This window comes from Melanostigma gelatinosum (assembly GCF_949748355.1).
Source record: "Melanostigma gelatinosum genome assembly, chromosome: 19".
NCBI classification, from domain to species: Eukaryota; Metazoa; Chordata; class Actinopteri; order Perciformes; family Zoarcidae; genus Melanostigma; species Melanostigma gelatinosum.
The window spans coordinates 1,966,270-1,992,070 of NC_136652.1; the positions used below are offsets into that span (position 1 = coordinate 1,966,270).

At 44.3% G+C, this 25,801-nt stretch overlaps 1 protein-coding gene across 3 annotated transcripts in view; it reads right to left on the minus strand.

The window, feature by feature from the left end:
• Positions 1 to 25,801, minus strand: part of ches1 (checkpoint suppressor 1) — a 65,913-nt gene that overhangs the window by 39,294 nt on the left and 818 nt on the right. The window contains exon 2 of one of the 3 annotated variants that reach the window (XM_079291228.1): positions 15,449 to 15,522. The exons of 1 other annotated variant lie outside the window; for it this stretch is intronic. Coding sequence is in view for 1 of the 2 variants with exons in the window: in XM_079291226.1 (XP_079147352.1) it covers positions 13,802 to 13,888 (87 nt within the window). In the remaining variant the exon portion in view is untranslated. Of the gene's footprint in view, positions 1 to 13,801; positions 13,911 to 15,448; positions 15,523 to 25,801 lie in introns of those variants that run through there. One more of the 3 variants, XM_079291226.1, reaches the window with a different exon arrangement.

Here is a 25,801-nt window from a genome sequence, read left to right on the forward strand (position 1 = left end):
CAATAAACTGAGATGGGAACTTTGTTTTTGAGATTTAGAGACGACAATTGGATGTGACCCTGCTGATCTCTGGCCAGGTCCCAACTCTGTGAACCCCCCGTGTTTACATGGAGGGGAGGAGGTTATCAAACCCCTCTGAGACTGGAGAGGGTGTATGATAATACATGTGCTCTAATTGATGGTGTAATCATCTTACACTGCATTCATGCTCTCGCAGATACAGATTCCAGACGTAATCCTCAGAAGATCTCTATTCCCCTGTTGGCATCTCTTTCTGTATGACGTGCGGGCGGTTTGTGTGACAAGAAAGATTTCAATAATGTCTTTCATTTCACTGTCTTGCACTGAAGCCTGCCGCAATATTAGACAAACTGACTTTCAGAGAAATCCCCAAGTCAGCAAGTTACAGTACCCCCCAAAACCACATCAATGCAGAAACATTGAAATAAAACCAAGACAGGCTTATGACATGCTGTCAGCAGCGCATTTATGCTCTGGGCCTCTATTACAACTTTGTCAGTGTGATCGCAGCTCGTGACATGTGTTGCATGTCACATCCTCCTGCTCCTCGCTTTCCTGTCAGTCTTCACTATGGAGCCCAATAAAGCCGGTGCCATGAAAATAATCCTCCCACCCCAGAATGGAGTAGTAATAGTAGTGTAGGAGATAGCGGCGGCGAATGCAATAGTAGCTGGTAGGAGTTATTACTTTGCAGAGGGGTGAGCCGAACCTTGTGGCTCCTCTGGCCACAGTGATAAAGCAGAGAGTCAGATGCACCGAGGCAAAACTAATCTGGAGTTTTGATGACAAAAGGACGACCTTTATCCCTCCTACACATTGGCTGGATGGATGGAAAGGGAGAGGAAGACCAACAGAGAGAAGGAGAAAATGAGAAGGAGAAAATGAGAACTCTCTCAGCGAGCGGGAAATAATAACTTCTGCTGCATATATGTCAACACCGGCTGGAGGAAGCCTTGTGATGTTCTCCATTTTCAGCCCATGAAATTGTTTCCCATCTTCTGTATTTCTTGCTTTTCCCTAACGACAAATGTCAGGATTCCAGGGGGCTTTCAAGAAGCAGAGCAGGACCAATCACATCCAATGAGGTCTGACCGTGTCTTCCTTTTATATCATCCACAGCAGCAAAGAGTTATGGAACAGAGGTCAGGGGTCAGGGTGTCCCAGAGGACTGCTCCTGACCCCTCGGTCCTGGCTGCCGGGCCACTCACACAATAGGCTTTCTCTGCCTTTCCCTCCGAGGACTGATTTGGTCCATGCAGAGGACAGCATTTCACCAGAGTAACAGTGGAGCGCTTTATGCTCGACAAGCATTCAAACAGCAGCTTTGCTCTATTTCATGTCATTGGTAATGAAACATTTTCAGCTACTTTCTATGAACTATAATTTACAGCAAGGCTCCAAAGTCTGTGTAAACCGTCATCAATTCTAAACATTATCCTTTTATGCTGTTATTGTCATCTAGTTGCATAAAACCACAATTCAAATAATTAGGAAAAAAAATGATTGTATTGTTTTATTAAATATTTACCTTGATTAAAATAATCTAGTCATTATTATTGTAAATGTTATATTATAAGCTGCTTAGAGCTCGTGTTATGAAGTTAAACAGCTCATAATTAATCTCTAATACCTATTTTATATTCATGTGAAAACAACTCCTTCAAACTACTGGATTTATTCAAGTTTACCACCAAAAACTACATTCTACAGATTATCACGATAACGTTTTAATTCAACTTCACCCAATACGAATTCTCACAGAATAGAGCTTGAATGCATCATCATGCAAGTCAATGGAACCTCCGGTGACTTTGGCTGTTAGCTCCGTTATTAGCAGGACTGTGCTGAAAAGAGACTGTTTCGGGCATTAATCTGAGCAGCATGCATGGGAATGAGTTACAGTATAATATATAATAAGTTAGTTTTAAGGTTGTTCCTGCACGGCAGATACTGAAGCCCAAATTGTTCCCGAAGGCTGTGCCATTGGTGTGTGAATGTGCACCAGTTTAGATCTTTGCATGGGAGTCTCTGCCAGCAGTGTCCAGGTCCATCTACCAGTTACTCAAGGAAATTGAGATTGTCTTTCTGTTGTTGTACTATTTAGTAGAATATAGTCTATAAACAATCCATTGATTCATCAGAAAATACATGACAATGAATTGATGATAATTAAGCACAAAATCCATCATAGCCATAATGTAGAACGAGTACAAGAAAGTCAATCATTGGGGCTTAAGTTAAAACGGGTCAAGGCCCTTGCTTTGTGGCCCAAACACTCTCAGCCAGAGTACAAAGCCTGTCCTGCTAGAGGATAAACACTGCCCCGCTGTCTATTGGCAAACCAACTAAGCAGATAATAAGCACATGCTATACAGTATATTTAGGGGAACCGAGTCCCAGAACTTTCACATTGAAAAATTATAGCACAAAACACATCAATGAGGCCACTGCTCGTGCTGTAAAGAACAGCAGTGTAGTGCTTCACTGAAAGCGGATGTACACACAGGAACTAAGAGGCAAACGCTAAGAAAGGACACGTGTGATGTATGGGGCAAGAAAATCAAATATTGCCAGTGAATAATTCAAGAAGACACACACGCAGCCTCTGTCCTCCAAAGTAGGCTAACCAGCAAGGCAAACAGACATTTGCATCAGGCAAACACCGAGGAAGTTTGGTATGATTCATCAGCAGCCAGCGATCATGAAGTCACGCTCATCCTCGCTCTCTGAGGACGGAGAACAATCAGACAATCAGACGCGCACACACACACACACACATGCAGACACACTACAGCAAGCTGAGGTTGCTGAAGGTGACTTATGTGAGTGTTCAGCCTGGAGGTCCCTTGGTGGAATGCAGGGTGTGTGTGTGTGTGTGTGTGTGTGTCAGGTCAAGCTTAAAAAAAGCCCCGGCTCAGGGCCCCAGACTTCCATGGTAATGGCCATGACACACCACATGCAATAACACGTTGGTGCACGCTCACTCACTTACCCACTTGCTCGGTTGCTCATTCGGTCAGTCCCTTATTTTCTCAGTCACTCACTTCAGGTCAAGTCAGTGTGCTCCCCTGTTGTGGCGATCAACATGTGTTGTTTTGTTAGAAAGCTCAACCCTACACTACCAGACCCTCACAAGGTGGGGTTCTGTTTTGGATTCCAAACTGCTACAATACCCAGACCTGATAAGCAAAGACGCTAACAAATCTATCATTGAATCTCCTTCAGCAAAGACAATTAATGAATGTACGACACATGCAAGTCGCAGGCTCTGCAGGCTGATCATTGCGGTTACCGGTTGAAATGACAAATGTAGCCAAAAGGCCCAGATGAAAGTCTCGGCTGGTGTCTAGTTAGCGTGCTCCTGCGAGCCGGAGGGTGTACGCGCTAAAGATCATTTGTTAGAAACAGAAGTCTCTTAAACCACTTTATTACTTTGGGCTGCGTTTGCGCACTTCAACAAGACCAACAGAGCGGTTAGTCTCCTGTCATGACCCATCAGCTGATTACTTCATTTAAAAGAAAAGTTCAACATTTTACAATATACTGCAGATGTGATTAGAGTAGCATGTAGTACAGAAATGTAAAAATTACAATTTGAGTATTTGTTTGTTTTTGCATATTACTCGCCTTTGAACCAAAAGAATGTCATTTTTACATTATTATTTGTGTTAAACAAGCAAGATACCTTTAGTGTTTTAATAAGCTTTAAAGGTGTTGGTTGATAATTTTTGAACTTTGAAAGAGCCAGGCATTCTTCCAGACTTAATGCTAAGCTAAGCTAAATAGACTGTACTTGTTAATGACATGTGACTGTGCACTTTAACACTTGTCTGATTGTTCTCCGTCCTCTTTTCTAGTCTTCCGACCACTCAAAGCACTTTAACACTACATGTCATCATTCACCCATTCACACACTGATGACAGGAGCTACCATGCAAGGTGCCACCTGCCCACCAGGACTCTATAACATTCACACACTGCAGGAACAGCCTGCGGGAGTCATTACTAATCACCTCTTGGCTCTATAGCTGCGTACTTTAACACACAAACAACTTCTTATTTCAAGAAATACTTCATCCCCAAAATCATTTGTATATCAATTACTCACCCCGTGTAACCTCGAATTCATGAATAAAAACGTTGCTTTCCTGGCCTCCACAGTGATGGAATAATTGAAGTTAATGCGGGGAGGTCTTTAAAGGTGCAATATATGGGAATCAGAACATTTATATATCATCAAAGAAGTAGAGTTAGTTTGAATGGTTAACTTGCCCCGATGGATGGTGACACCTGTCATCAGTGTGTGAATGGGTGAGTGATGACATGTAGTGTTAAAGAGCTTTGAGTGGTCGGAAGACTAGAAAAGAGAAATACAAGTATACAGTCCAGTCAGCATTCAGAGCTGAGCAGAGAACGAAGTCTCTCTCCCTCTGTGTGTTCTTATCAGAGCTCCTGTGTTCTTTGTTCACATAGCCGGGCCGGCTCTACATGCTTTCAGTGCATGTGAGCGTGCATGTGAGCGTGCCTCTGGTTAGCTCCTGAACACTGCTCTGCACTGCTCTCACACGATGGTTACAGACGAACCCCCCCCCCCCCCCCCCCCCCCGAGGCTCTCAGCTACAATCCTGTATATTGCACCTTTAACAACAGCAAAACTATGTCAAAACACATCCGCTTACAAATTCTCACACTTCAGTTTAATCCGAGTCTCATTCATCCAGTGGTATGCTTACTGCTTCACTAACACATGCATTTCTACTAAAACTGTAGTATTTAAAACACTTCTGCATGAACAGTACTCAGTATTAGCATGTTGCACATTTGTTATACAAATATTGGTTAAGGTTAAATTGTCTTATCAAATGAGTAGTTCTGACTTGGGACCAACATTACTTGAAGTTATTGTAAGACAAGCAATAGTAACACTACACCTGTTGTCTTTCTGTATGAACTTTAATTATTTACACATGTTGGAAGCTGAACCTAAAAGAACTACAAGACTCTCTCGCTGTTACCACCTTTTCCTCCTCTCTCCCTCTCTCCCTCTAAGGCCTCCCTGTCTTCTCTCTTTGACAGTGAGCAGGTCCCTGTTGGCACTCTGTGCTCTTTTACAATATTGTGGGAAAGGAGAGAGGCAGACAGAGAGAGTGAGAGAAAGAGAGAGAGATTGCCAGAAACACTGTACGATATCAAAGCAGTCAAGTTCTGAGCCAACAGAGCTTTGATAGCGGGCGGGGAGGGGTGCGGGTCAGGGGACCGCAAGGAGAAAGGCTGGGTGAACTGTTTAGAGATCTATCGGGATCCCCACATTGAGGAGAGAGTGTGGTGGGTGAAGCTTTGAGCTGGTGAGTGTTTTTCAGCTGGATGTCCTGAAGTCAAAAAGCAAAAAACGAAACAAAAATGAAGCAGGGCTCCCTCTCTGTCTCCCTCTGTCTCTCGCCCCTCTGGCTTTTCCACTTATCTTTAACAAACAGCAGCTCAGGCTCTCAGTCACTGGCCGACAGTTTGTCCCGACAACAAAAAACCATAGCAACAACCAGTGGAAGAGCCTGTCCGGTTCCAAAGGTCCGCCCTCTCTGGCTGCTCCGACTCGCTCTGCTCTTTGAGCCTTGTGCAAATTTGGCTGAAACGTTAGATTGGAATCAATAAGCAAATGAGCTCAAACTCCAGTGAGAGAAGTTTGTGATCCAGCTGCCCGATGTTTGGTTGAGAAAGCAAGTCAAGACTGAAGAGTTCATTAGATCACCTTTGGCAGAGAGAGGTGAAACAGAACAAATATGCTCTGGCGGAGAAGAGAAAGCTGGATTTGAAAAGTGCAAAGACAAGAGGGTGAGGCAGCAGTTTGTGCTATCCGGCCGGCCTTTGCTGACGATACTTACACCGCTTCTGCTGATGATACAACTCTGCTTACATCCTTCACTCCTCCCTCCCACTCCTACAAGCTGTTTTTAACACTGCACAAGATACCTTATGTTGACTCAAACGTGTTCTGGATGCTGACCAAACTAAATTCAAACTGTTTACCAACTCGCAAACAGGCCCAAAAAAAGGGAGAAGTGACGTGAGGAATCACACTGGTAAGGGAAGTGCTGCTCTTCACAGGGCATGTTTCAGCACCTGACTGAGAGGTTGATCTGCATGTTTTATCCAGTTAAATAATGCATTACAATTGATTTACAACGGTCACATTTTAAAAGGATATCAGTCCGATTTTTTTGTTATCTGAATACTTGCACAATCCTGAAAATCAAACCATGTATTAACTCTACATACGCATGTAAGGATACAAACCTAAAAGAAAATAGTATTTTGTTTCGTGCTGGGTACCAAAGCATCAGTACTTTTGTTAAACCAAAATGTGTCCACAGCTTGCAGTGTCAAAACATGTCAAGTACCGAAAACTGGTCTCCACCTGTGAGCTAGTATGTGCTTTTAGCTTTGAGCTATGTGTGCATGTCAACAACACACTTCAATCTCTGCTCAGCTAGACATTACTCCTCTACACCTTAACGTAGAGTCGACCATAGTTCTTTGCTGCTATATTAATGCTCAGATTGCTCCTTTAAGGTGGACCAGCTGCCCTCATCTGAGTTTTGCACATTAATCATCAAATGTTTGAATGCTAACGTGCTAAACTGAACATGGTGAACATTATACCGAATGAACATTAAAGTTATCATTGTGAGCATGTTAGCATGCTAACATTAGCAGCCTCATGAACGTTTGGGACTCCACCAGAATATGTGTGCACCACCCAACTAGTGCTGAAGGACGACACAAATCTCTTTCTCAAGTAACTTTCAAATGTTTGCTTCTTGGCTTTGTTGCTGTCGAGGCTGAATGGAAAATGGCTGCCTGGAAAGTAGGACAAGCTTGTGCAAAGGAGTAAGTGGGCTCAAAAGCATAAAAGGTTTGGCCGAAATCCGGTTTCCTCCACACCGTGATGTTTTTTTGACTGTTGCTGAGACAGAGTTTACTTCTATTGCCGTGCTAGCACTTGAGGAAGTTGTTTTATATTCACAGGCCTCACTCCTTCTTGAGCTGCATTACTGACTCTACCTCTGTCTCTCATCAGTGTCACCTTCTATGCTCCACTGTTCCACTTATTCCCTTCTTCACTTTAAATATATATGGCCACTCTGGCTCTACTAATTCACTGTTTCCTTACATCTCTAAAAAGAGAAAAAGCAGTTGGTAAATCACTGTTTGCGGTCCCAGGATTTGTGTTTGCAGTCTGTCCCTGAGGTCACAGCTGAATTAGGCAAAAGTGCCTTTATGTACTCTACTCCCTCTTCGTGGAACGGGCTGCAAAATGATTTAAAGCTGGAAGCTCTCTCTGCGAGTTGACACGGTAAATGAAGGTTCCTGTGGCAGACTCAATAAGGAGCTGTCTTTGCTTTGTTTAGACAAGATTTAAATAGGTTTGGCAATGAGCCTGCTGGTTTGACGCTGAAGTGTATCCTATTGGATTGCTTATAAAGTAGTCTCCCGGCTACGTCGCTTTGATTGTATTTTGCTTTTGTGTGTTTTTCTCTCTGAGACTTGTATGCTGTGTCTCTGGCCGGCCTCCCTTGATGGAGGAGATTATATGTCTGTGAGGCTGCCCACTATAAATAAAGGTTAAGTAACATTTGGACAGAAGCTCGTCTTCACGTTAACCCTTAACGACTTCACCTGCCAGCCTGTCCAGTTTGAATTATCTTACAATATAAAAAAGGGACGACTCCTCGTTTCCTCGCACACCACCTCCCTTGCATTTTCTTATCAGCAGATCCAGAGAGTTGCAGTGAACAAGAAAGAGGATAACCGAGAGTGCAAATGACAGGAGTGGACAAGAAAGAAAGAGTGAGGGGGAGTAGAAGAGAGGGAGGGTAGTTATATCCTAGGGTCATTAGCAGCATTTCAAAGTCACCCTGTCTTTCAGCGTATGCTGTTTGACAGGCCCTGCCAACAGAATCAGGGATGAGGGATGATGGTGGCGTGATTAGATGTGTAACTCTGATCCATGGGTACAGCACACTCACATACATGCATGCAGCAGGAAGAAAGGAGAGCAGGATAAGAGATGATAAGCCCAGTCTTAAGAGGTGGCCAGTCATTGATTAGATCGCCCTGCAACTCTCCATTTCAATGCACACACCTCATGCTAGTCCGCCTGATAAACACCACGGGCTCCCCTGGCTCCCCCTATGAGTGAATTGAATTCCCAAATTACCAGGCTTAAGATAACATACCTGGCTAAATTGCCGGTCTTTATAAATCTCAAATCTCTTTGTAGATATTCATCAAAGGCTGTTTGACTCCCGATGCGGAGAACACAGGAGATGGGAAACAGGAGAACAACACACAATGTGGTTGGTATTAAGGCCTGTGATCTTCTATCTCGGGTCCCTCGTTTTCCGCTACATTCCGTCAGCCAGGGGTGATGTGTGGGAGAAGAAGAGCGGGGCTAGCGTCCACTCTGCCAGCCCAGAATATGTGGTGAAGCTTCCTTGTTAGCTGGAGATTTCTGGAGGAAAGGGGAGGGCAGCTGAAGCTTTGTCAGCTGCCACTTCTTCAGCCTTTTATGACAGCATAACATGACCTAGCTTTGCTTGAGCTCAAACGCAACAATTGCACATCCTCGTAGCTTTCTCCACATTACTACATCACATACTTGCAGCTCATCACACGGCTTCCTCCCTGACGGCGACTCCGGAGCAAAGTCTGAAGTTCCCATCTGCCCGGTGCCAAATGAATGCCAGTGATAGTAGTGTTTGTTGGATAAACTGAGAAGGGTCCATCTGTTGGCTGCAGACTAACTCAAAGACACACCAGCTCTAACATTAACCCTGCACGCAGCCAACATGCCCACTCACTGAGACGAGGAAATAGCATCCAGGAGCGGTAGATCCATGAATTGAACAGGATGTCATGAGGTTTCATCTTTCGTCACAACATTCACGAAGTCCGTTCTCAGTCTCATTATCAGCATAAAATCACAACTTACTGTTGGGACATTCACGCACAAGAATTTTCCAAAAAAACCAAAGGAAAGGAATTCAAGAATTGTGCAGTGGTTGAGACGAGTGCTCGCTCACGTCAGATGCTTACTTTGGATGGACGCGCCACCATTGGAGGAGTCTTTATTACATGAGGTGAACAGTAGAACAAGGCTGATCACGTTGCGATCTGATCTATCAGAAATGTGCGTTTGCATGCAATTTATTGGCCAATACAATCAATGTGCGTTGTAGGAAAAGTTAAGCCAGGTTTAACTGTTACTGACCAAATACCGAGGTGGCCTGGTTCGCCTGGTTCGCCTGGTAGGGTGGTAGGGTGGCACAATCCGGACAATTTATCAAACGTAGGTCTCCATCATCTTCACTCACCCCAAGGAGAGTAAAGGGAAGAGGAACAGAAAGCCGGGGCTGGAGCCCAGCTGAGACCTGCTGCCTGAATCCTGTTAAGTTAGTGCTGATGAAGAACCCAACGACTCCTGATGTTGCAGTTTCAAAGTAAAAGCTTTAAATTGCAAAGTAATGGGGGACTTTTAATGTGAAGAGTTTATAGGACATTAAATGTGTTTATCCAGTTTTACAGCCGTTTCTTTGACCACGCAATATATCAGATCACCATCAGATCAGGCAGGTAGCATTGGAGTGTCAAACAGCTGAGTTCTGATCACATCTGATCACATAAGTCGCATTGAGAAGACGAGTGTAACCCATAGCCTGTTTATAGGAAGTGGATGTCGACAATGTGACATCACAGCCTGGTGTTTGGTATGTTGCCTGCCGCCATCTGCTTTTTCTGCAACCAGTAGTGACACAAGAGGGTGGAGCTTACTGCAACTGAATACTGAAGAAGACACTTTTAGGTGACCAAAAATGTTACAATTAACTTAAAGCTGGAAGACAAAAAACAGACAACTCCCAGACTGGACATTGAGTTGGAGAAATAAATCCAGGGGTGTGAAGGCTTATACTTATCAAGTTGTAGGTATTTCATTGGCCAACGCAGCGTCTTGCCGGATACTGTGGCTCAGTGTTAGTTGGTCCTCATGGGCAGGTGGCACCTTGTATGGTAGCTCCCGTCATCAGTGTATGAATAGGTGTGAATGGGTGAATGATGGCATGTAGTGTTAAAGAGCTTTGAGTGGTCAGAAGACTAGACAAGAGATATACAAGTACAGTCCATTTACCATCCAAGTCCATTTACTGATTCTGCAGCCAGTGCAGCTCAGGAGGCTAACTACACTCTCAAATTCGGCCAGAATCATCCCTGCGTACCCAAAGAAAGCAACAGAGGAGTGAGGGTGAGCAACGACTGTGGGAGGAGAGAGGCGCCAGGGGACACGAGGACACTGACTGACCAGCGCTCAGTGTGGCACAGACTGCCATGGAGCTGATCAGAGGTAACCAGCCATGAGAAGCTACCGCCAGGCTGGAAAGACAGGAAGTCTGGTGGAGCTTTGACAGTCACTAAAAGCATTTTTATGGCCTGACTTTCATAATAGAGGTATCCAAGCAAGCACACAACAATATGTGTATTGTTAGAACAATCACCACAGCATCTACAGTATGTGATGATGTGTACAGCACAAGCAAAATCATTGATAGGTTAACCCTATCAATGATTGTCTGTTCAGCTGTGTCTCAGTCATGTTCTGAAGCACACTAATCTACTGGCTGATAGCATTCCAATGCCTCACTGCAGAGAATTCCTGTTTTAGTCTCATCTCAAACGTTCAAACTGCTCTTCACTTCTGTTCACTTGATCCATATGAAAACATGTACGGCAACATGCTACGTGAAAATGTATATCAGTAATATACCAGTAGCAGTCACAGTTGAGGATGGTAAAAAATGATTATGTTTCAGTCCAACAGCCCCTGAGCCAAAAAGTTGATTTCAGTCACTGCTCCTGAAAAGAAAGAACTGAACCATAGCATTGAGACAAACCATCAACTAGACAGACAAGTGAGTGTTTCCTCCATAATCGTGTTCTTGTGAGGGCGGAGGAGCCCGTGAAACCGAATCAGGCACTTCAGCTCTCCAGTGGAACCCATCCTAATGAAATAGCTTTGGTGTGCGAGAAGCGAGTGAAAAATCCACCTTTAAACACTTAGACCTGAAGGAGGTCTGTCTCATCGTGCTGTTTAGTGTGGGTTTTGGGCTCGACTTTCCTGAAGATCAAAGAGCAGGCGCTCCTCTCTGGAGGCTCTAGTCTGCAACAAATGCATTCATACTGGAAGCAATCCGTCATGGACGAGGCATTCTTACATATTTCGCCAGTGACAACGTATATGGTAGACCATAATGCAATGCAACCACAAGACTGGGTGTGTTGAAAGGGGGCAACTCACTTTACTCTAGACTGGAAAAGATACTCTACTATAACTCTCTCTTAAGACACCAGAAGCTACAAATCAACAAGTTAAAGCACATTCTTAGGCTGGGGAAAGAGTGGGGAGCTGGGGTGTCAAGAGGCATTCTGGGAAATGTAGGAAAACCCTAACTGAAGATGACGTGAGAGGCTGAAGGAAAGTGGATACAACAATAAGGCAAATGACAACCGCTTATTCACCAAATAACAGAACGCGTTGGACATCCCAGCCGGATGATTTACGACAGCGAAGGAGCAGCTGAGGCAGGGCGTTTCACTCCTTCACCAAACGGCAAGGGAAACTCCAGTGTTCACTCTTGCACAGGCACACACACACACACTTGCATTCTTGCACAGATACACACATACAAACAGCCAACAAAACCACGCACATTTGTATGCATACATGCACTTGTTATCTCTTTCCCTCCTTCTTCCCCTTTTGCTCTTTTACAGCGGTTTCCTGCACACACTGTCTACCTCTCATGGTACATTCAGAGCATGAACACCCGGAGTCAGCAAGTCTGGACACACAGCTGCTGAATATTCAGCCCTGCGCTCCCTCTTTCTCCCACCATCTCAGTCTTCTCCCACTTTAAACGCTCCTTGTTTTCCCCTCACTCTGCTCCATATCTGCCTGTCTCCCCTGTAGCTCTCCACGGCTCTGCCGCCGCTGCTCTCTGTGCTCCACTTTCATTAAGGGGCACTCCTCTGATAGCCCTTCATATAACACTTAATCATCATAACAATAAGAGCACTCTCTCTCCGACGAATCACCTCGAGGGGCCGGTCCTAAAGATCCTCCGCTAACTGATGTCATTAACTGCCAGGGCCGCTGATTGGCTGGAGCGGCGCGGGAGAACCCGCCCCAGGTGTTTGATGGAGGGCTCGGTGGGAGCACGCAGATCGGACAGGCCAAGGACATTCCTCTCATGGAGAAGAGCGGAGAAAACACACACGCCAGCGCTGGCATGTGCGCGGGCACACAGGCTCCTGCCGGGAAGCAGAAGACAAGGCGTGTTTGGTTTTGCAGTCAAGAGAGAGATGAATAAGACTGTTGGATAAGGGGGAGGGAGCTTTGAATAACAGTATTTTACATGAATGGATCTTCAGGGAAATGATTGCTCCGTCGCTCCCTCTGCTCTCTATTTTTGGCTGTGATTTGACAATGTGTGTGTGTGTGTGTGTGTGTGTGTGTGTAGGGGGGGGGGTTGTATTTTGGCTGATCGAGTCTATGGCGCTATCACGCTGTGGAAGTGACAGTGTGGCATATTATGTTATTGTGGGTGTGTGTATAGATGAACAGTGCGCGCACACACGTACACACACAGTGAAATCACAGCTGTTCTCAGTTGCTATGCGGCAGTCGCACCATCGTCTCAGATAACACGCACACAAGTGTGAGACGGGGACAGTAACACCACACTTGGCAGGGTCGGAAGGTCACAGGGGTATTGTGACAAAGTTGCCGAGCAACAAACACATGGCACATATCCTTTCAAGTGTGAGGTGCCCGACCGACCAGATCAGAATGCAGTTGTGATGAATGTGGTGACAGTCGATGATTGTTTTGCACCTTGCTCTCACCGTTTGTGGAGTGTTTGAATGTGCTGGTGCTTCATTAGAGACCACAGTCAATCGTCCCACAGTGAAACCAAAGGGGACAGCAGCACACAGCTACTGGTGACTGTGGTGTAAAAATGAAAAGATACAGACGTGTTTGGCCACACTAGGTCACATTCTCACTTTTGAGCAAACTTCGTTTCAGTTCGTCGATCGTTGCTAAACTGGAGCTAATCTAGATAGCTCTGCCTTATTCTGTGCTTTCCATTATTGTCCCTCGAGGCTTGCCATACCCCTGCTCTCCTGTAACCCTGTACAGGAAAACCCTTAGGACAACATAGAGTACAGTAACAAGAAAGTGACATTGAATATTACTTACAAAAGTGTGTTTCATCGGGACTGTAGTCAGCTCAGTCCATCTGTGTACTGAATTCTTTATGGGCTATCACAGGAACAAGGCTCCTGTCCTCTCTACCTCCACCCCGTTATGCACAGTGCTGTTTAAAAACACAAACAGTGAGCTTTGAGTAGAGCCAGTCCGTCGGCGCAGGGAATCCCAACGCAGGGGGCCCCAATGCAGGGGGCCCCAACGGAGGAGGCTCCAGCAAAGTGTTTGACCATGCTCAACTTTTGATGCAACGCAACATCAACAGGCCAATGGCCAATCAGGTACTATTTCTGAGTATTACGGTTTACCATGCGATCGTCACAATGAAAGATCAAAGAATAGCTGCCATTATAAATTCCAGAGTTGTAAACTCGCGTCTGTGAGTATTGGTGTTTTGGCGTCTGATAAACCTTTACATGCATTAATCTGTTACTCCAACTCGACTTCCTGGATCAGATTTACCTTAAACCAGTGTTGTAGTACTCCTGGTCTACCCCGGTCTTGAGACTGTATACAAGAAGTGCACGTAGTCACCATGACGTCACTCATTGGTTTGTACACTGCCGGTTTGAAGCCTTAAGTTTCAGCATTTTGGCTGTCGCCATCTTGTTTTTTTTGCAAACAGAAGTGACACAAGAAATAAGTACAACTGATCACTGTTATAATACATTTTCATTAAGTGAAAACACACTGTGAAAGGGTTAAAGTTGTAAGACGAAAACAAGGACAACTTCCCGATCGGACAACTCCATGGTAGAGACCTGTCAATCCCAAGGTAGCCCCGCCCTAAAGCAGCTTTATGGTCTGTTTGACTCTAAATGGACCATAATGTACTAAATGAACATCATGCTGTATTGAAGAAGACTTGAAACTAGAGATTGAGACATAAACTCATGTTTACAATGTTTACTGAGGGAATAAATCAAGAGAGAAGTAGAGTCATTTTCTCAGACTTCTATACAACCAGAGGAGTCGCCCCCTGATGGACAATAGAGAGAATGCAGCTTTAAGGGACTCATGGCTTCACTTTTCAGATCTGGAGGTTGCCGCCTGGTCTCGATACAATCTTGTCTTGGTCATGACTTGGTCTCGGTTTAGGTGGTCTTGACTACAACACTGCCTCAAATAACGTAGCCCCCTGCGGTGATGTAACAAGCTGTCAGTCTGAATCCATGCTAAACAGTCAATTCAGCATGCAAATGATTTTCTCCCTGACACAAATACTGTGGATTTGTATAATTTGCCAAGATAAATCAAAGTGTTGGATCTGGACATGGGATGTATCAATTGAGAAATGCAGAACTTGCAGTAGCTGGCGAAGGTGCTGTTTGCTTGATCAATTTTATGAATCTGGTGTATTAGTTTATTCATCATGGGAAGTACAACTCGGCCTGTGAAAACTGGGGATGTTTCGAGCCGATCCTAAAGATTGGTATCAAGGCCGATCCAGGAATATTTGAATGTAAAGCTGATCAAAATCTAATTCTTTCTTTATAGAACTGTACTGAGTTTTGTCCACTTCAGCTACACTGCAGGTAAATGAGTATAACTGAAAGTGTGTTCATGTAAAAATGATTTGGTCGCACCAGATGAACTCTGTTCTGACACAGAATAAACAGATTTGCTATGGTATGCTCCCATGGTAACACATCTGTCATCTCTCCTCTGTCTTTGTTATTAGCAAGTCTCAGTGCAGTTCTTAGTTGCTGGAGTTACCTTTAATGAAGAAACTAATACAGCCGTCAATATACTAAGATCTTACTGCGTAGCTGTAATGAACTGATGTTACCATATTCCCTGGTCTATAGCTTTAAATACATATCTTCTGGTATCTGTGACAATGTACGTACAGTCAGTTTGACATTTTCTTATACGTGCACACACACAATCATACAGTACACATTTAAGATGCGAGTCATGTATTAAAGAGAAAAACTGAGAAGCCTCCAAAGACTCAAATTATATTTTCTATAAAAGAGAAAAAAAAAAAAGAGTTCACTGGTTTGGCATTTCTCGAAACAAAGTGCTACGTGCTCTAAAAGCATCATAAAATCAATACAAGACTCTTTTCTGAAACCGAGTTAAAAGCAGTGGCCTGTAGTTTTTTACCTTACTTCCTCGCTTCAGTTAGTGATGTCACACGTCAGCTCCTCTGTCTCCTCCATCTTCACCGGCTCTTTCCACTGTGTGCAGTGGAACAAGGCGGAGATGGCAGAGAAACTTATCTTTAAAAAGAAACTGCACAGTGTTGTGGAATAATTTTGTACACTGTCACAGAGAGCGAATCCTATCGCAGAGAATGCCAGTCATACACACACACACACACACACACACACACACACACACACACACAGGGACCTTGGTGTTTACATCATATGGGAAGGTATTTTTTCCCCTCACACTGCCAGGGAACAGGCCCACGCATGGACACACAGACGCTGACTAAGGCCCTAAGACTGCTGGGGGGTGAGCGTGTGCATGTGTGTGTGCATATGTATATAATTACATGTTAAAGTGAAGTTCGGACATTATTTGGACTGAATCTATGATATATTTGTGCTGTTATGGTCTTAAATGTACGTGTGGGTTTTGTCTTTGTGTTTATTTATGTGTGTGTGTGTGTTGGTGCAGTGGTATAAAATCATCCTGCTCAGTGTTGAGCTGTTGTCCAGTTAGTGGAATGCACAGTAGACTGCTTGTGGTTTGGTCTTAGATTAGCTAATGCTAATCAGTTTATTGGGGAAATCTGCATATTTTCTGTTTGTTTGTGTTTGTGTGTGTGTGTGTGTGTGTGTGTGTGTGTGTATTCAAACCATTTGTATGTGTGTTGCTGCTTAGATCATGAACTGTTAAGTCACTGTGGTGTGATTTCCCTTCGGTTTGGGGTCTGAGGTTAGAAGGACGGCAGAAAGACAAAGTGTGTTTGTGTGTCTTCGTGTGCGAGTGTGTATTCGGGTCTTTTAAAAGCTCCCAGTTCTCCCATCCAACGTTAGATGGCTGATGTTCAGAGCTTCAACCACAATGCAGAGAGAGCACAACAGGCGGCCTATTCAACGCAAGACACAAATAGAGATCTTCCTCTGTGCTTAAAACCCTGTAGCTCAAGCAGCCAGCTAAAAAGAGATATTTTTGTCGAGAGCTGAAGAAGGCCGACCACCGAATCACTCCTCTTTGTCCATGACGCCATGTTTTATTTTTGCTAAAATAAGAACTGGCACGTACACAGCGTCTGTGGAGACGACCCAGCATCATCTCCTTCTCCTTTCATTCACTGCCTGCCTGTGATTGTTGGCGAGTCTCGGAATGAATCAACAAAGGTCAGGCAGTCGCAGACGGAGGGCAACGAGGCGATGGAGTTACCAGTTGAGAGACACTGGGATATTCATTTCGCATAGAGGCCACTCTCAGGGGGGCGCAACAGGATGTGTGTGTGTGTGTGTGTGTGTGTGCTCCAGCGCATCTTTAAACGGCTCATGTTGCTAAGAACAACACACACAGCACAATAAAATATCTATTAGCTGTAAAGTCTTCTCACTTTAAGGGGAAGGAAGAGCATAAAAGAGGAGGAGTAAACACATTATATAAATCACATGGTTCCTGAGGTCATTTCTGTCTCCACACATGATAATGCATGCCAACACACACACACACACACACACACACACACCGTGTATGGCTGCATCCACTTATGACATCACTGTAGCTAGCCAGAAAGACAGTTTGAGAGTCAGAGCGAGCTAAGCTGACGTCACCCCATTCACTCAATGTCAATTACGTAATGGCGGGGTCCAACGCCTGCAGGACGGCCATGCTGCGTGTGTGTTTTTCTTTAGTGATCGCATGCAGGGCAAAGAACATATAATTGCAATCTCATGTGTGAGAGGAGACATAAAATGAGGCATGCTGATGACATAATTTGCGGGAGGCGGCCTGGCATGAGCGTGGCGGCGGTGACATGGTGAGAGTGTTGGGGCAGGAGAGGAGGTTATGCAACGCAAATCACACTCAACAGAAGAGAAAGGGCCCTTTTGCCTTTCCTCTATGTGTACAGTGCACACAGTGTGAGTGTCTTAAGTGACTTTTCTCTAGCACTTTTACTTGAGGCGAAGAGTGCATTAAAAACACACAAGCACTCAAGCATACAGCTGAAATGCACACTGAAATCTACACACACACACACACGTGCATATACATACACGCTCACTCTCCCCCCACTTATAAACAAAGCTTCCTAAGGACAGGAAATCCTTCCACCCACGTTCCTGTGTTGCTTGGTAACCAGAGCAGCGTCACCGTGTGCATGCCTCCACCACTGAAAACAACACACACAGAGACAGAGACACACACACACACACACACAAACTGCAACTCCTTGAACTCTGCTTCTTTAAAAGCACAAAAAAGCAAACAACAGCTAGCCGAGCCAAAGCTGAGCCGGCTGATACTCCCATTCCTCAGCTATGGATCTAAACCAAAGGATGACATCACCCCTCGTAAACATATAACACTTTTTCCCCCATTTATAAAATCTATTTTTACACCTGCTGACGTCTTTCTGTCTACAATATTTGTTACATTTCATAATCCTACAATTTCTGCCCAGCTGGCTGACAATGTTTAAAACATCTACACAGATCTCACTCAGTTCAGTAAACTAGGAAGGAACTTTAGGATTTGAGGACATCACAGATTCTTCAAATGCAGCTCATTAAAGGGTTAAATATTGGACATTTGGAGTCACATTTGGTGGTGGTGACGGGAAGTCACGTGATCGTGGTGTCGTTTGTTTATAACCTTATGTTTGCTTTTCACTTTTGTTGATTGCATTCACCCTTTAAAAATCATAAAAATATATATTTGTGAAGATTGTCTTGCTGAACAAAACATGTACATTTCATAAACGTTTGTTTGCCACAGAGCTTGTTTTCGGCAATAATCCAAAATCCAAAGGAAACAACCCATTGTCTTTTTGTGGAGGGAACCAGCGTGATGCTAACTGTCCTACAAGGTGAGGGTCACATGAGGTAGCCCAGCTAGTTCTACCGCTAACAAGCTAATCTGCTAGCATGTTTACTGCTGAATGACCACGATTGGTATGCTGGTTCCAGACCTCTGATTGACATCTCTGATTTGTTCAGCAATTCGAAATGGTAAATGGACTTGGCGTTTTAACACTACATGTCATTCACACCCATCCATAGACTGATGGCACAGCCTTCGGGAGCAATTTGGGGTTAACTGTCTTGCCCAAGTACACATCAACATTGAACCGCTGATGTTCCGATTGAAAGACAACCCGCTCTAACTTGGAGCAACAGGTCTGGTGTTGTGCAGCCGACTAATGGAAGCTTCGTAGGTAGGAATTAGAATGTTCGTATCAGCAAACCTTCTGTTGCTGCCGTTATGCAGGTTAGACTCAGCACACATTTGGCGAACTTAAAACTATATGCCGATGCCACATGTGAAGATTACAACATAGTAGTGTTATTTTGACCGGCTCTCAGAGTTTCAGCAGTTGGTTGATTATTTTCATATTCTTGCCCTGCTGTAAGTAGGCAGATAGTGTTTTGAATATGACTGTATGGACCCAATTAGTAGAGGTGAAATGCTGCCCCCTATTTGGAGCAGGTGGCTAGGCATTACACGTTGCACCTTTAAATTACAATGGATACATTTAATTCTGAACTGATTATTAAAAACTACTTTTAGATCTGGATAAATATCAGATAACTAGCTGATATTTATCCAGACACTCATTCTGTTGAGTTGCTGAGTTGCTGGAATATGTTTCGTTAAAAGTGTCTCCTTCATTGATCCTCTTCTTCTGTTACAAGTAGACAAGCTAGCCAGGCCAGTGAAAGGTAAGGCTAACAAACAGTCACCTAATAATGCCTTGGATGTTCTTATTTTGGAGCTATCTCAAGTCACGTTTTCATTAACCGATAAAAAAGGGTTAATGAATGAAGTTGCTTTAATAATCTTTCTCTTTAGGGGGGTGGACCATGCCTTTAATTAGTTTAACTATAATTAGTAGACTTGGTTCCACTGGGAAACAAACCCTTGAACGACAGTGGCAGCGCCACAACTCACTGTACTGAGACAGACGTACCTCACTCTCTGTATAGATACTGTATCTCACTCTGTATAGATGCTGTATCTCACTCTGTATAGATGCTGTATCTCACTCTGTATAGATACTGTATCTCACTCTGTATAGATGCTGTATCTCACTCTGTATAGATGCTGTATCTCACTCTGTATAGATGCTGTATCTCACTCTGTATAGATGCTGTATCTCACTCTGTATAGATGCTGTATCTCACTCTGTATAGATGCTGTATCTCACTCTGTATAGATGCTGTATCTCACTCTGTATAGATGCTGTATCTCACTCTGTATAGATGCTGTATCTCACTCTGTATAGATGCTGTATCTCACTCTGTATAGATGCTGTATCTCACTCTGTATAGATGCTGTATCTCACTCTGTATATATGCTGTATCTCACTCTGTATAGATGCTGTATCTCACTCTGTATAGATGCTGTATCTCACTCTGTATAGATGCTGTACCTCACTCTCTGTATAGATGCTGTATCTCACTCTGTATAGATGCTGTATCTCACTCTGTATAGATGCTGTATCTCACTCTGTATAGATGCTGTACCTCACTCTCTGTATAGATGCTGTACCTCACTCTGTATAGATGCTGTATCTCACTCTGTATAGATGCTGTATCTCACTCTGTATAGATGCTGTATCTCACTCTGTATAGATGCTGTATCTCACTCTGTATAGATGCTGTATCTCACTCTGTATAGATGCTGTATCTCACTCTGTATAGATACTGTATCTCACTCTGTATAGATACTGTATCTCACTCTGTATAGATGCTGTACCTCACTCTGTATAGACGCTGTATCTCACTCTGTATAGATCCTGTGCCTCACTCTGTATAGATACTGTACCTCACTCTGTATAGATACTGTATCTCACTCTGTATAGAGACTGTACCTCACTCTGTATAGATACTGTATCTCACTCTGTATAGAGACTGTATCTCACTCTGTATAGATGCTGTACCTTACTCTTCCACTATGGATGCTGTACCTCACTCTGTATGTGTAGATGCTCTATCTTACTCTCCTACTATAGATGCTGTATCTCACTCTGTATGTATAGATGCTATATCTTACTCTCCTACTATAGATGCTGTATCTCACTCTGTATGTATAGATGCTATATCTTACTCTCCTACTATAGATGCTGTATCTCACTATTGTGTGTATAGATGCTGTACTTCACTCCGTATGTCTCACTCTCCTACTATAGATGCTGAATCTCACTCTCTTACTATAGATGCTGAATCTCACTCTCTTACTATAGATGCTGTATCTCACTCTCCTACTATAGATGCTGTATCTCACTCTCCTACTATAGATGCTGTATCTCACTCTGTATGTGTAGATGCTGTATCTCACTCTCCTACTGTAGATGCTGTGTCTCACTCTGTATGTGTAGATGCTGTATCTCACTCTCCTACTGTAGATGCTGTGTCTCACTCTGTATGTATAGATGCTGTATCTCACTCTGTATGTGTAGATGCTGTATCTCACTCTCCTACTGTAGATGCTGTGTCTCACTCTGTATGTATAGATGCTGTATCTCACTCTGTATGTGTAGATGCTGTATCTCACTCTCCTACTGTAGATGCTGTGTCTCACTCTGTATGTATAGATGCTGTGTCTCACTCTCCTACTATAGATGCTGTATCTCACTCTGTATAGATGCTGTATCTCACTCTGTATGTATAGATGATGTGTCTCACTCTCCTACTATAGATGCTGTATCTTTACATGACTGCAGCTGTAGGAACTCGTCGTACTATATGACCTCATAACAACAACTTGACCCTTTTAGCAGAGACAGTCAGAGATACAATGTCAACACTGTACCTTCTATATCCTCTTCTCACTGAGTAAACATGCTACCAGTCCATCGGACATAAACAACTAAAACAGTCAGTATATTATGTACTTTTGCTGATAAGCTGTACTTCTTTAGTGTTTACCTTTGAGCTGGACATACCTCTGCATAGTGGTGTAACGGATCTCGGATCGATCCATGATCGGTTCGGATCACAACCCATGGTACGGCACACTTGTGAACTGCGGATTAATTGAGTATTTTATTTTTTTTTACTGCTGCTGTTGTTCCTTTTCAAGTAACAAGTCCCCTAATATCAATGCAAAGTGTCAGTGAACAGGTATAAAGCAGTAGTGTGTTCACGTGAACGGAGCGTGTTAGAAGCATTTAACGGTGAAAGTCATGGCGAGCGGAGCAACTTGAGAAGCCCCGGCGTCATTTAAGTCGCAAGTTTGGGAGCATTTTGTCTTCCCTGTAACTTATAATGATGGGATGAGCGTGGTGGACGAAACAGTTACGGTATGGAGCCGCTGTTTAAAGAGAAAGACATGACAACGGTAATACATCGGGCATGTCCACACATATGAAGCGCCACCATCCAGGTCTGTCAGCGACAGGGGCCAAGGCACAACAACAACAACAACAAGGTATCATCGCGGTATTTAAGAAAGCACTTGTGGCAGAATCAGACCGGGCTAAAGCTATTACAGCATCTATTGGGGTCTTTTTTGCTGCAGACACGAGGCCATACTGTGTGGAAAACAAAGGATTTCAAAATCTGGTTAAAGTGCTTGAGCCACGCTATGAAATCCCCTCACGCACCCACTTCAGTATGAAGATCGTTCACGGCCTCTATGAAAAGGAAAAGATCAGGATTGTGGACGAATTATCTAAGGCAGGGATTCCCAAAGTGGCGTGCGCGCACCCCTGGGGGTGCGCGAGCTGCCTCTAGGGGGTGCGCGAGAGGAAAAGTGTAATGGCGGTCTGATGGTGTAATAATATTAAATATTTAAAAAAAAATGTAATTTTAATTTAAAAACTGTCAGGTGGGACATCTGAAGCTATCAGTCGTAAAAGAGGAGAGGGACAGAGAGAGAGAGAGGAATCGGAGGCGAGGGGAACGGAGAGGTGCGTTGGGGAGAGACCGGGAGAAGAAATCGAGCCAGAGTCAGAGGAAGATGAGACGGAGGAGACCGGAAAGGAGGAAGGGATAGCACAGACAAATCGGGAGCACATCGGCCCATCGCGGAGTCAAGGTGAAAAAAGAGGAAACGAGGGTGAGCATCAGACTGGGAAAAAAAGAGGAAATATGATGAAAAGTATGTGTGTCTGGGCTTCACTTGGATTGGCAACGCAGATTGCCCAAAGCCACAGTGCGTGGTGTGCAGTGAGGTTCTGGCTAACAGTCTGAAGCTCTTATTTACGTCGCCACCTGAACACCAAGCATGCCAGTGCAAGTCAAAAGCCCCTTACATTGTTTATATCCAAATTGGAGGAGTTACAAAACAGCCAAAAACAACTGGAGTCTCATTCATGTGTTGGGTCTATAAATGACGCACTACGGGCTTCATATCTGGTTACAGAATAGCGAGAAAGGGGCTACCGCACACAATCGCCGAAGACGTGAGCTCGCCAGCTGCCAGAGAGATGGTGGAATGTATGATTGGGGAGAAAGAAGCAAAAAAGTTGGACATGATCCCGGTGTCCAACAACACTGTGTCGCGCCGCATCGATGCTTTGTCCGAAGACATCCTGGCTACATTAGTCGCTCATTAATTGTAAATTAAATGTGATAATCTGCCTCTGAGCGTGTGTCCTCGCATCCGTATTGCTCTTTAAAAGTGACGCCTTGTGTCACTGAAAGTTATTGAAACTTTGTTGCAGTGTTTCAGGGCGTTTTCACACCTTCAGTTCGTTTGCTTTGTTGCAGTTGCTCCTTTGTTCGGTTCGTGTTCACACTGCAACATTTAACAGCGGACTAAATCTTGTAAACAAATGCCACGCGCGAGCAAACTGTTCTCTCATTGGTCCGATTCTTATGCGGCTATGAAGGCTTAAAAGGCTCTGTTGCTTCTTTTTTTCTTTTTTTTATTAAGGGGGGGGGGGGGTGCGCGAACCCGGTCGGGATGTAGAAGGGGGTGCGCGGCCTAAAAAGTTTGGGAACCGCTGATCTAAGGCATCCTTTGTTGCCATCACCACAGACGGGTGGACCTCCAGGGCAACAGAGAGCTACGTGACTGTGACCGCTCACTTCATCACGGCGGAGTGGGATTCATGCTGAAGACACGCCCCCTCTGTGAGAGTCACACAGACACACACCTGGCGCAAGTGCTGACAGAAGCAGTAGAGTGGAAGCTACACAGGCCCAATAGTAATATTCCAGTCACCACAGAAAGGTCTACCCTCTCCCCAGACAATGTAGATATTCTCATATTTTTGAAAATAATGTCACAGTAATGTAACATTATTGCGTATTTGAATGACATAACCTGACAGGAAGTAAACTTAGACCCAAGTTGTTGTCTAGCAGTTCAGTCTGAACAGTGAAAGCTAGCTCACTGGCTGCTTCTTTCTTTCAATATTGATCAAAGGATGAGAGTATCAACATACCTCATGTTGCACTTAAACTTAACAGAATTGAGTATATTTGAATGTTTTATTTATTTATTTGATTTTGTTTCAAATTGGACATCTTCAATTTTTTGTTTTTATGCAAGACTGTATAGCCCAAAGTTCTTTGCTTTAAGTGTTCTTGAAGTTCTTTAATTAACAAATAGAAAGCAAAGTTATATTTGACTCCTCCCCCTTTCTTTGTTGATCCGAAAAATGATCCGAACCGTGACTCAAGAACCATGATCCGAACCGAACTGTGAGGTTTGTGATCTGTTGCACCCCTACCTCTGCAGTACACTTTTTTCTGACTTTGCATTTTAAACTCTGCCATATGGCTCATGGGCTCCAGCTGACCACAGCACAGTGGTGGGTTATGGTGTAGCTCAAGGCACGGCTAATACAGTCAGAAATATTAAAACAGCCATTTTTTAGTATTTACACTGAATAAATCATGCGCTGGCGTCTGTGCTTTTATTCTAAACAGACTTGTCAATTCATTCACACGTGAATTATAGATCCATTATGGACTGTTGTGGCTGTGTTGAGGGAATCAGACTAACATCAGTTGTTCTGAGAGCACTAACCCACTGAGCCATCCATACCGATTATCTGTGTCTAGGGCCGAGTCTGAATTCAATATTCAATTTAAACAATTCAATCTCACATCAGAGCCGAAAAACTCCCGGCGTCAAAAGAGCCGTAACGGACAAAAACAGCGCGGGCTTCCTCTGAGAAACTCAGCTGTCTCCAAAGTGAAAAAGAAGCGGGCTAACTGAACGTTACACCGCAGGGGTGTCCATTGAGAGACAGGGAGAGGTGGAGGGGCGAGAACTCCATTGAGCGCAGCCATGGGGGGTCAATATGTGAATGAACGTTTGGCATGGAGGTGAATTATGAATGAGCAGCACTCCGAGCACTCCTGGAGAGAGCATGTCGGCCCCTGTCTCCTTCACTCCGTCTCCTCCGCTTTCTTTCCATCCTCCTGCTGTACTAAAATCTCCATCATCCTCTCCTTCCTCTCTCGTCTGTTTCATCCCTTGCTGCTGGATGAATCTTCTCATCTGCTTTACTCTCGGTCATCTGATCGCTCTTCCTCCCTCCTGCCCCCCCTTAACCCTCCTCCACCTACTGTCTTCAGACCAGGGGAGGTAGGGTAGACTCACACACAGCGTCTGTCTGAAGAGACGACAGAACATTCTTTCCCTGCACATACATATTTACACAGCCTCAATTGGGTACACACACTATCTCTCTCTCACACACACACACACACACACACACCACACACATACACATACACACACAGCAGCAAAAGATAATAGACAAGCAAACAGTCCTGCTCGTGCAAAGGCAGAGGCATGCATTATGTGAAACGCTTTCAGGCACACACACACACACACACACACACACACACACACACACACACACTTCTCCCAGCTGTTCTGCTGGCCACAGAGTTTGTGTGTGTGTGTGTGTGTGTATTGGTGTGTGTGTAATCCAATGTGCTGCTGCTCAGCCTGTGCCACGCTCTCCTCTGTTGCTGTGCGTCTGATCAGATCTGCCTCCCCTCAACCTGTTTGCCGTATATGGCACACACATATACACATGCGCACACACACACACACATACAAATGCACAAACACTAAAGCGATCCAGCCTCAGTGTCAACCAAGAAAACTAAAAGATCCAGTCTATGGTGCTTTGGAAACCTACCAAAGTCTGTGTGTGATACCTGCTGCACCGAAAACTGTGTTTACACACACACACACACACACACACACACACACACACACACACACACACACACACACACACACACACACACACAGAGTGAAGGAAAGGGGTTCAAAATGGACTCTTAAAAGAGTTACGTTACCTCCGCCTTTCCTCTAGCTCAACTTCAAGTAGCCTACCTGTGTATGTGT